The 12,095-nt window shown below is 40.9% G+C and overlaps 1 protein-coding gene across 5 annotated transcripts in view; it reads right to left on the minus strand.

The window, feature by feature from the left end:
* Positions 1-12,095, minus strand: part of qtrt2 (queuine tRNA-ribosyltransferase accessory subunit 2) — a 17,858-nt gene continuing 5,763 nt past the window's right edge. For 4 of the 5 annotated variants that reach the window (XM_008396328.1, XM_008396326.2, XM_008396327.2 and 1 more), the window contains exons 2-9: positions 11,859-12,078; positions 11,727-11,782; positions 10,321-10,397; positions 10,022-10,231; positions 9,074-9,273; positions 5,097-5,266; positions 521-629; positions 1-389 (exon numbers count right to left, since the gene is read on the minus strand). In XM_008396328.1, the coding sequence (XP_008394550.1) occupies positions 155-389; positions 521-629; positions 5,097-5,266; positions 9,074-9,273; positions 10,022-10,231; positions 10,321-10,397; positions 11,727-11,782; positions 11,859-12,076 (1,275 nt within the window). In that variant the 5' untranslated portion in view covers positions 12,077-12,078 and the 3' untranslated portion in view covers positions 1-154. The remainder of the gene's footprint in view (positions 390-520; positions 630-5,096; positions 5,267-9,073; positions 9,274-10,021; positions 10,232-10,320; positions 10,398-11,726; positions 11,783-11,858; positions 12,079-12,095) is intronic. The other variant, XM_008396325.2, reaches the window with a different exon arrangement.

Genomic DNA, 12,095 nt, shown 5'->3' on the forward strand with positions numbered 1-12,095 from the left:
TTTATCTGCTCCTCTTCTTTATTTTTCAGAGATCTGGGTTTAGCAAACATAAGTCATCTGAAGGTCTGTGCAGCATTACTGTAACCGGCGTTGTGCCAGTTTTAGAGAAACATTTTCTGCTTTGTCCCCTCCAAGTCCCTCTCAGTCATCCGCTTTACTCCTTTACTGTCCCAAGCACACGCCTCCTCAGGAGGTCCATTTTGTCATTGGCCAAAGCGTCTCTGACTGCCCTGAAGAAGCTGTGGTAGTGGCTTGTGTTGTGAATCATGAGGAGGACTCCAGCCAGCAGCTCATTGGTCACCAGCAGGTGGTGCACATACGCCCTCTGGTGGTTCCTGCAGCAGTAGCAGCCACACCCTTCTACCAGGGGCCTGAAGTCGTCCTGGTGCCTGGACAGAAGTTCATCGAAAGCTCGAGCTGAGTCGAATTTTACAAGCAATGAGCGTAAATGTAGATCAAACACATCAAAGCGGCGAGGTCTGTGAAACCCTGTGGGGTTCTCGCAAATCCCTCTACAAACCTTTTGTCTTTGAGATCCATCTCGAAGCGCGTCATGTGTGTTTGATCGTCACAATTAAGATCTCCGTTCGGCTGCGTCTCCCCCGCTGCGTGCCGCTCTTCATCAGCCACTGCCAAAACACACATGCACCTTATTAATTCCAACAGAAGCCATTCAAGCTATAATCTTACCCTGTGGCAGAAAATAATTCCCTGTGCACACAACCACCAGCCTAAATAAATGCCAATTACGCTCTGACCTACAGTGAGGCCATGCTGAGCCTTTCATTTTCTCCCCTATCCACATTAGAAATGCTAACTGGTTATGTTGTGCATACTAAACTTTGCTTTATGCAGATAGGTTCTCCCTTTGGGTTTACTCCAACTAAGTGAACAAGAAAAGAAGAAGAGTGAGACGAACTGAAAAGGAACATGAGGGATGGTGAGACAAAGGAAGGATGAGGAAAAGTTAAGCACCGGATTACAAATTGAAATCTACAGTCAATACAGTTGCAAAATGGATTCAAGTTGAACATGAAATAAGCAAAAAAGGTTAAACAAACAAAAAACATCATACGATTGAGTCTGTCTGCGAAATAAAGCTGGTGAGGTAATAATAACCATGAGAATAAAACTCAAGCAACGATAGCAAGATGCGAAGCAGGGAGATGTCACCTGTGTTGAGGATAAGTCATGCATTACAAATATGGAGAACAGCAGGAGATACAGAAACCAACGGGGGGAACATGACGAGTCTGAAGGCTTGGAAACAAAATAAAGAAGACTTCTTTTTGGGGTTTTTTTTTTTGCTTTGTAGCAGAAAACCGAGAGGTGAGCTACAGCATCATCTTTCCATCCATCCTCTACAATTAAACTGGTTATGAAACATAATAAGAAGTAAACTCTTGGAAACAAAGAGATAGAAGCTACACTTTCTCTCACAAATTTGAATACTTTGTATTTATCATACCTTCAATGACAACAGACTTCTTGTTCAATTAAAATTGTATTTGTAGCATCCCATCAAGGGTGACGCTTTCTGCAGAAAATAAACCAAGGTTGCCGTTTTAAGCTGCAGTGCTGTCCCGCCAAGTCTTCTGGTTGTTGGTTTAGAGACGGTGAGTGTCAAAGCTCGCAGATGTCCAGCAGACAGCTGACCCAACAAGCCAGCTGCTTTGTAACACAGAACCATCTGGAGAGTCCCCAGCAGATACTGCGCACTTGGCAGAAGTTTATACACCGATTCTGCACTAAATGAAACACCTGTCACTGTCATAAGCAAATTTCACCTAATCATGTCAAAGAAGCATTTAAAGCAGAGCCAGTCAGTGAAATAAAGAAAGGAACTGTAATTGTAACTAAATACATTTAATTTAAATGTTTGCATTTGGGCCAAAAACTGCTAATGTTAAACTATCCATTGTTTTTTTTTTTCTTAAATAGATCATAGGTTTACAATTAATTTTATTTTTCCCCAAAAAAAATTGATTGTAAAAGTTTGAGATTAAGGAACCATTTTCAAATAAAACTAATTTTGGAACTGGATACTGAAACTGAATAAGTGCGGACTTGAGCACTTGAAGTGTGAGGGGTTTGCACAGTTATATAATCAGATTGTAGCAGACTTTTCATCTTCTCTCTTCTCAAATATATATTTTTTTATGTTCACGATAAATTATACATTTTTGTATTAAAACAAATCTGACATTTTAACAGGACTGTGTAAACGTTTGAGAGCCACTGTAGCTCTAATACAGCTCTATCTTTTTTAATAATTTCTCTGAGCACTGCATGATCTGACCTTTGGCTGAATCTGCAGGGACAGCCACTGCTGGGAAGTTTGTAAAAAAATAAATAAAAAAAAGTCTTAAATGTCTTTCTCTTTTGAATATTCATTCTTGCTGCAGAACAAGGACAGGATATCTGGGCCTGGCCTTATAATCCTTCAGAGATTGATACACAGCAACAAATGTTTCCCTAAGTGGCTTTCATGGGGTGATTTAATTGGCTTCACCTGACTGCTGCTTTCCTACTTAGTCCTATACAAATATGTCAGCTTTCAGCTTTTACAAATTTTTTTGTGAGTGCAAGAAAGAAAGAAAGCTAGACAATAAAAGAGGAAGTTCGTAAAATTGAGAATAACCCGTGAAAACCAGAAGAGGGTCGAAAAGGAAGCAACGGGTAAACGAGTAAAAGACTGGACGTGTCAGGAGGATCCTAGCAGGAGGGTGAGGGCGTTTTCACCCCTTCCCAGGGGGCGTCATAATTGGCTGAGAGAGGGGAGTCACAGTTTCTCCTTGGAGTTGACACTATTACCGCTCTCACCTCAGCTGAACTCCATTATGCACCCTGCACAGAATCGATTACTCTCTTTTTGACACTACATGCCAAACTCTGTCAGGGGAGTTTAACGCAACTTTTTAATTAACCACAAAGTCGAGAGTCAGACCAGTTCAGCGCAGCTCTTCAAGCACGGCTCCTTCTGTTCCACTTCTTCACTTCCTCAACAAGGACAACAATCACTGTGACAGGGTCGCGCCTAATTGTTACCTCGCTTTAAGTCGTTCAGGAGATATATTATTGATTTTTTTTTTTTCTTTCCCCCACCTCCTCTATCTCCCCATTATCCACCGAGTTAACTAATCTAACACTGATTTCCACACACTGCCCTGCATGCATAATTTTAGAGCCATTATGTGGATCTGATCACTAAATCCACTTATTTTCTATTCATCAGGAGGAAAAACGGCTGTCGGACGAGGCTGTGCTGCTCACCAGACTGAGACTAAACGAGGGGCTGTTTGTGTACCGACAACCCTCTGCAGGGCCTTTAAACGAAACCACTTAGGTCTAATTGAACGTGGTGTAATTCCCTGCTCAGAGGCGTGAGAAGAATGTTTCTTTGCATTTCCATAAGAACCAAGAGTGTTCACCATCTGCTTTTTTTTTTTTTTTTATTAAACACCAGAGGCTCCTCCTATGGAAATTAAAGAAATCCTGCTAGGTTGGTGAATCCATCAGGAGTTCAGTTTTATCAGCTCAGTGCAACTTTGTGCAATTAAAAACATCAAAGCTGATTACCGTGTTTTTAAATGTGCTAACATCGCCAATATTTCCTTGTACATTAGCATATTTCCTTACTGCAATCTCATCTCGGCTCTCCATTTGCATGTCTTTTATGAATTAAATTAAAGCTAGATAAACCATTTTATTGTATGCAGGAGGAATTAAATTTCCCATGACATCCAAATTCCATTAAAGAGTCATTGTAATCAGAGAAATGGAGAAAACTTCAAACTTTTCAATGATCTCAGTTTGTTCCAGGCACATACTATTACAAGCTGCTAACATCAAATGCTAGCATTTTTGCATCTTTCCAGGAGTCTCACTTTTCCGATCCTAGTTTCATTAAAAAAGTGTCACCTTTTTGCTTTGGGCAAGGTGTTTTTAACCTGAAAAAGATCATTAGCATATAGAATAGAAGAACTAAGAAAATAAAAAATAAAAAACTATACATGTGGCAGAGTTTGAAAACGTCTAAAAGTGAGTGGCATTTACAGTGCACTGCTTAATGAGTACAAGACAGCAGCTGTATGGGAAATCTGGGTCCTGCAGGGGATGAAACGAGACATTTACAACCGAGGTTGATGGAAATTAGATGAAAATCATACACTAACACTCAAAAGTGTGCATTCTTTTCCATTTTGTAACGCAAAAAGCTTTATTGGCATTTTTTGTGATAGAAAAATAAAATGTTTTGAATTATTATTATGAAGAAGGAAAAAATATATAGTTTTGACAACTTTTACTAATAAAAATAAAAAAAATTTATAGTCCTTTTGTTTTCAGTTCCTAATAAAATTCCAATGCAACTAACTGCAGAGGACAACCTAAGAAGTAAGTAAGAGATGCATTGCAAAATGAAGGAACACAGGTGTCCTTTGTCCTCCACCTAATTTAAAAATTAAAAATAAAAATAAAAAGGATTTTGTAAAAATAAAACTGTTGAAGGCTGGAGTGAAGGTTTACCTTCCAGCAGGACAATAATCCAAAACATACAACCAGAGCTACAATAAGGGTTTATTTTGACACATATTAATGTGTTAAAACGGTCTATTTAAAGTCCAGGTTAAAATTAGAATTTTTAAATTATCATTCACAGAATTATAATTCTGGTGAGAACAAATTCTCACCAGTGAAAGGATGAATATTTCAGACTCTAGATTTTCAGCTTGTAGGGCATTCCAGCTAAAAAAAAAGTACAGACTACATGGGTTGACCTCATAAACATAAAGCATTCTTATTTTTATTTGTAAGAAGTTGTAAAAACATCCTTCTACGTTAGGATAATAACACACTCAAGTTTGTCAAGGTGACAAAATGTGGATAAGATCTGTTGCAAACACAATATGTTTCTTGATCTCCACTGACAAAGATGATCATGGTGCATTACTGAAGTGAATAAACATGTAAAAAGTTTTTTTTTTATTTTATTAATAGGAATTAATCAAGGGTAATAAATAGAGGAAGTCTGCAAAACAAAGAGATAAGAATATGAGCCTGTCACAGAGTTAAAGGTTGACAGATTTTCACCACACCTGTCAGGCGGGCTCTACCTGCGCTCTCCGGGTCCGGTGTGACGTCGAAGCGGAAGCAGAGAGCGCAGCCCCGTTCCGTCGCCTGGAATGGGAAGAAGCCCTCGAAAAGGTCTACGCCTGCTTCGACGCACGCCAGCACCTCGTCGGGTCGCCCCACGCCCTGCAGCAATCTGAGTCACACGCAAACACAGAGTCGACAAACACGGAGACACAAAAACAGCAGCAAGTGTTAAAACATTAATGCGACGCGTCTGAGAAACACAGACGGGTGACGTGCCACAAACATCTGCAGGATTCCTTTCACCACATCAGCCTGCGCTCCTCTTGTGTGTTTTGAGCTCTCCGTAAAACCGGCTGCCTCTCACTCTCTGCCTTGCAGGCATCAAGGTCAAGCCCAATTTAGCATCCGATAATGACTCCACTCCACTTTCTGGCTGGAAGCTGCACCTGCCTAAAGCATGAAGAACCAGCAGGGGGGATGCCCCATGGTGTTCCAGATCAGCCAATGAAGCAAAGCTCTCAGGGAGCCCCTGGTAACAGATTATTGTTACTGCCGCAACGCTCAGGGCCTCCAGCAGCAAGCACAACTCCTCCACGACTTCCAGAGCTCACGTGAAACCGACTTCGTCAGAGGCAGGGAAGTTTCCAACACGCTAATTTAGTCCAGAACACAACTGTTTCCAAACAAAGTTTTGTCCTCGTGTCGTCGAAAGGCACAGACGTCTATTTGAATATCTTCAAAAGAATCTGTTTTTTTTTAACATAAGGCAGCTAGTAAAATGATCATCATGTCAAAGTTTCTTTTTTATCACAACATCCATCTGGTAGCTGTGGTTTGCTGACTCCTGGCTGATTTATGGTTGCACATTTGCATCTGTCGGCGCAGCTCTGTGACCTTGCGGAGTGAAGGATTAAAGGAGGTTTGTCCAAAGCAAAGGCTACAGAGAGAGAGGCGTGATGACAGTCCATCAACAAACTAACAGCATGTAGCTTCTGGCTGCATCAGCCAATATTCTGGGTCTTCTGCAGCAGCCGGGTCGAACTCAGGCAACTTCTAGCATCTACGCCCAGGATGAATGCTTAAGGCGATGCAAATCGTTGGAGAAACAAGAAGGTACTTTTAAGAGCGGCACATGTAGAAAAAAACACTTTTCTGTGTTTGAGAATATACATTTGAGAGTTAGAATCCCTTACCAATTCATAATTAAAGCCAAATGCTGCCACTTTTTAAAGCCTCTAGGTTTGAAAACATCCCACACAGTGAAGAAGTTCAAATTTGAGCTGGAAAAATGCAGAAAAAGAAGACCTGTGCCATCGTTATCTCCTCCCAGGTTTCACTTCCAACCATGCCAGACTGGCACCCCTGCCTAGGTAAGGATGTGTAAAAAAGACAGAATAAATTTACCTTTCATTCCAGCAGCATCATCTCACTCTGAGGAAATCTAGGAAAACATAACCTTTAATTGGTGTAAAACTTTGCAATTTAACTTTTTCAAGTTTAGCACCTTTGTAACAACTTTATGCTCTCTTCAAAACGGGGAAGAAAAATATAACTGGATACGTGAATACAATTATAACAAGGATCTATATTTATCTTTGCCACTACGCGTAATGGGAGAAACAGTATGCAGTAAAGTAAATTTCAAAAACTTATTATTATACAAGTGACTTTCTTTTTTTTTTGTGCCAAATTTGAAACTGCAAAACAATGAAGACGTAAGCTATTGTGCCGCTCCAACAGGGTTGCCACTAATTGTGAAGGGCGCCGTCACAGATTTTGTCTTTCATAATGAGGATGGAAATAAAGATTCCACAAAGGTTCTACTGGAGAGTATATGGACACTACCTAGCTAAATCGCATTTGAGGTGATGGAAATGGAAAGAGAGACAGAGAAAGTAAGGGATAATAGAGAATATGGGGATAAATCGTGAAAAGCACAGCTGTGCTTATTGTGACAAGCTTTTGAAACAGGCTGGGCCCATTGTTATGAGAAAAGGAGGCTATTAAATAGGTTGAAAATGCAGGAGATTCCTGACGAGCAGTGAACCAACGACCCCCACTTTCTTGGTTAATTGTTTAGTCGTTCCAATAGTTTGATGATGAAATTTAGTTGTCAATAAAAATGTAAAAAAAAAAAAAAAGTTTTTTGTTTATTTCAGGTTGTTTCATCTCTGGTTCCAGAACGAATTTATATACATGTGAGAATAAAAAAGAAAAAGACAACAAGAACACATAAAGCCTTTTTTATCAACATTAGTTTGTGTTATTTCAAAGTTAGTGAAGTTGAGCTACAGCTCCAGAACAAATATTAGCCACAGCACAGCAAACAGTAATCATTTTGTGGAGGAATGCAACTTCCTTTTCATAACATTGAAGCACCAGTTATAATATGTACCTCTGCAGATAGAAAGATGTACTTTGATGCAAATGCTGGTGATAAACTCTCTGCATAAGGATCTAACTGAATATATATCCTTCAGTTGATGCTGTCACACAGAAATATTCCACTTTTATTGGATGTCAAAGCATGGACCTGCTACAGTCCTACGAGCAAAGTGGATTTCAATGGAGAAATGCGGTGTGGTGTAAGATCATAAGATCATTCCTTATAAAAAAAAGAGAGTCAAATTGCATAAATATCTGAATGCTAGGCTTAAAATCTTAGAGAAAATAAGTGAAAGGAGCTGTTGTGTAATATTAAAATTTATTTCAACAAGACTGAGGCTTAAAGTTGAATTTCTACTGAAAGGCTGAAATGTAGATGCAGCTGTGTGATTTTGGTTTGCTTTGTGATGTAATGATGGGAGTTTTACAAGTCAACCAGATTTTCCACAACAGCTCTTATTCTGCATTTATTCCTTCATTGCCTTTTCCATCAAAAAGCTTCCTTCTGGGAGAAATTACAGGCATTTAATCTTCCCTGTCTTTGGATTCTGCTCCTAAAACTGATTTATTGTGTGTTTAAGAGGGGGATCAATATGTTCTTGTTACCCTTTTCCACTGTCAGTTCCTTCATTGTAGGGCAGAGTATGTTGAACAAGGTTTGGCTTGAAAACTGGAATTTCAATAGCTAGCTGAAATCCATCATCAGTACCTGAAACTCTGTTATAAAAGGAGGTGAGGGGTAAAAGCATCACTTAAGAGTTCAGTGGTATGGTTAACTGATTAACCAAGTTAAATTTAAATTATTTGGTGCATTATTATTCATTGTTAAAGTATGTCTTAAATCTACACCACAACTGACTCAAAGAAGGTCTTGAATCTAATTTGCCAAAACTTGTAAAAAAAACCCTTTTCAGTGGAGTTGGAGTAGAAAAATCTTGTGCATACAAACGCCTCCAAATTCCCACAACGACTACACCCCCAAAATAATTATAGATAAGCCAAACGAGAGTGCCTCCATGCTGTAATCCTGCTGTTCGGTCTAAACCACGCCACCTGTTTCTTTAAAAACTCACACGATGTTATTAACCTTTGAACAAGCGCTGTGTGTGATACGTTTGCTTTAAGACTGAGCTGTGACTGCTGACAGGCTGAAGGAGCACGATGACGCCGAAGCTGAGCCGCCGGGTTTCATTTAGAAGCGATAAAAGCAGAAGATTAGCTGACAGGGCGAGATCAGCCAACTGGGAACTACAAAAAAAACTCTCTGCATCTTTTCATTTGGGGGCATTTTGAAAATCACTTATTTTGCTTTAACTTTCTGTCGGCCTGCCAAATAAAATCTCAATAAAACCACATTGAGGTTTCTGGTTCAAGTTCATGGGGCATAAATTCTTTAAGGCAGTGTAGGAAAATTGCAGCTTTGTTGTTACTGGCAACACAAAATCATCCCCAGCACTTTTCAGGGCACGTTTTTATGTTGCTTTCTTTTTTTTCTTAGGCGAGTCAATTTTCAATAAATTATTTTTACTTAAACCCTAAAAACTTGTTAAGAATTCCTGGGGAAATAAGAACCTGGTATCAAGAGTTTCACCTGGGTTTGTCCTCAGGCAGCTCCTCAGTGACAGCAGCGATGAGCTGGCTCCTCAGGGCCTGATCCATGGCACCGGTCTGGAAGCCGTCCAGGCAGAATCCTGCTACGGGCCTTTTGGCCGTCTCCCTGGCCGAGCGCAGTCTCTCTTCCAAGATGTCCCCTCCCTCCACCACCCCAAACACACTGACTCCATCCAATTCCTGACAAGCAGAAAGACACACTTGTGATCACACCCTGAGACTGCTACAAGATTCAGAGAGATAGAGGAAGAGAAAGAAAAAATAAGAGGAAAAACACTCATTGTTTTTTAACCAATAAGCATGATGCATGAAAAACTTGAAGGTAAAATGTTTTCTTTTCTTCTTAAGGGGGAAAAAAATAAATAAAGAGGTTTTCCTCTGCCAGACTCCACTTGGATTTTGATTACTCAACAAGCAGCTGCACATCACGAGGAGGACAGACACACTGGGGGGTTTGGGGAATTTGGCAGCAATCTCACAGCTCACTGGGTATACGCAAGATAAAAAATTACCTGCAGTAACTCAGTTCTCTTTGCTCAACATGATTTCTCACTTTATTGTGTCAAGGAACATTTGCTTGGCAGTCAGACAAAAAAAAAACAAGATAAAGACAGCGGAAAAACTTGGAAAAATGACATTAAAACAGACAAAATCGGAAAAGCTTTGGTAAACATGGAGATCTGAGAGAATGGGGCGGCATTTATTAGGAAGAAAAAGTGGAATCTGATCAGTCGCTCTTAGTACTGCAGGCTTGCACATTTGCTGACAATGTATTCACCCTAATCTTGCCTGTTTCTCTAGCAGAAGCTCCGCTGCGAGGCGGTGCCAAGCGACAGCCACCGAACAATCAATCCATGTCTGATGTTTTAAACTTCGCGCTTCACTGACTCCAAAAGATAGCGCGTGTCAGTTGAATGTGTGTGTGTACCTGTGATTTCTGATGCACCATCAGACACTCGTCCAAATGAGCCAGAGATCGGTCCACTGACTTTCGAACCCTTTTCCGCGAGGTGCCGGTCTGCCAGGTCTCCCCGTCTGCCATGGCCTGGTACCAGTCTGGCTGCACCGTCCTCTGGAGGGCCATGAACTTAGCCACTGTCAGCTCTGTCCGCCCACCGCTGCCCCACACCGACACCGTCTAATGGTGGATAATTACATTCAAAGCCCGAACGTGCTTCTGTTTGGCACCTCAGAGAGATACAACCTCTTCCGGGAGACGCAGCTCACCTTGTTGGTGGTGTGGCCCGTCGGGCTGTGGGCTGCAGAGTCGTGGAGTGAGCAGTACAACACGGTATCATGGAGACCTAAAGAAAAACAGCAGAACCCCAGAAGTCACTCAATGAGGACAAACTTCAAATCCCACAGCCTGCGGCGGCTGAGCCCGGAGCAAGCTGGCGAAGCAACGTGCTCCATTAGTGCATGTTAATGTGACGACTTGTACAGTTATCAGCAGAGCCAGCTGCAGCAGAAGATCAGAAGGTGAGAAAACAAAAGGGCTCTAATTATTATTTCTAGTAATTAAATCAGTACTCTTCCTTTCTGCAGCTTTAGAGACAACACCAAAGTAATCCCTGACAGTTTATATTAAACGAAGCAGTGATTACGTTTCTAATTTTAAATGTGGATGTCAGGGTGTGGATTGAGCTCAGCGCCATGGCGACGGAGGTGCCGCAACGTCAAATAGGGTCACACTTCTAGCAGATTTAAGGCAAAGTATTAATGAGAAATGAACTACTTTTAGTCAAGCTTAAAAGAGTTAATTAGATTGCAAATGTTCCACTCAGATAACTCGTTAGAGGCATCAGATATGAGGTTTCTATTAATGAGGTTTTGTCATATTTTATATGTACAAATTTAACACTTTTTGGTCGTTTTATAATAAAAGGAAGGAAGGAAGTTGCAAGGAAGAACAGAAAGAATTGACGTAGGACACAAGGAAGTAATGAAGGAAGGAACAACAAAATAAAGGAATGAAATAAGGACAAGCAAAGAAAGATCGGTGGAGGGANNAGGAAGGAAGGAAGGAAGGAAGGAAGGAAGGAAGGAAGGAAGGAAGGAAGGAAGGAAGGAAGGAAGGAAGGAAGGAAGGAAGGAAGGAAGGACAAACACTCTAGGAAGGTCTAAGAAAGAGAGAGTTCTTTTTCCCACAAGACAAATGCAGTAAACAAGAACATATAAATTGAAATGCCTCTCTTTATGCCTTGCAGGGCTGTAAGGGGCTGGTGCCTATCTCAAGAATCAGATGAGGATAATTAATTCACACTACATTTCATATCGCATATTAATCACACGAAGCCATATGAAGAAAGTGTTCTCCCCAACCACACGTGTGCTTTGGGTAAAGCATATACCGTTCGACGTGTGGGAAAGTCTCCAGGTTATTCCCTGAACACCTACCAAAATGTCCTGTTATTACTGTTTTTTGTCAACATATGTCAAAACTCAAAAGTGGAAAAATATACATGTAAAGCTAAATAAAATAAATTCAGTCTCATAAATTCAGTTTCTTGGCCCTACTCTCCGTTTTTTTTTTATTATTTTTTATTAAAACCCAGTTTAATTTCCCAATTACCTCCAATGGCATAACCATTAGTAAAGGCAGTAATTAAAACAAAATTAAATGTGATTTGTACCTGCAAACGTCTTAAATCCGCCTTTAAACTCATCCAGCACTTCTTGGTGCTCTGCACTGGAGAGAGATGACGATCAGCTTTAAGGAAGCAATCAGGATGCGAAATGGAGAGTGTGTGTGGGTTCCAGCTTACATGTTGGATAGAGTGACCTGAGTGGCAGTGGGGAGGCTGCTGAGAGTGTGCAGGGTGTCCTGGGTGAGGTGCGGAACGCTGCCAAGGTGCGTGTACAGAAGACATCCTGGAATGTCCAGACTGTGCTGCCCCATCCTTCCTATCTCCTTCAGTTGACCCAAACGACATCTTCCCTGAACCACTTTGGACAACTCCAACTTCATCCTGCTGCCAGCCATCACTAGCAGCAAAAAAGCA

Source organism: Poecilia reticulata, linkage group LG20 (assembly GCF_000633615.1).
Source record: "Poecilia reticulata strain Guanapo linkage group LG20, Guppy_female_1.0+MT, whole genome shotgun sequence".
In the NCBI taxonomy this organism is placed as follows: Eukaryota; Metazoa; Chordata; class Actinopteri; order Cyprinodontiformes; family Poeciliidae; genus Poecilia; species Poecilia reticulata.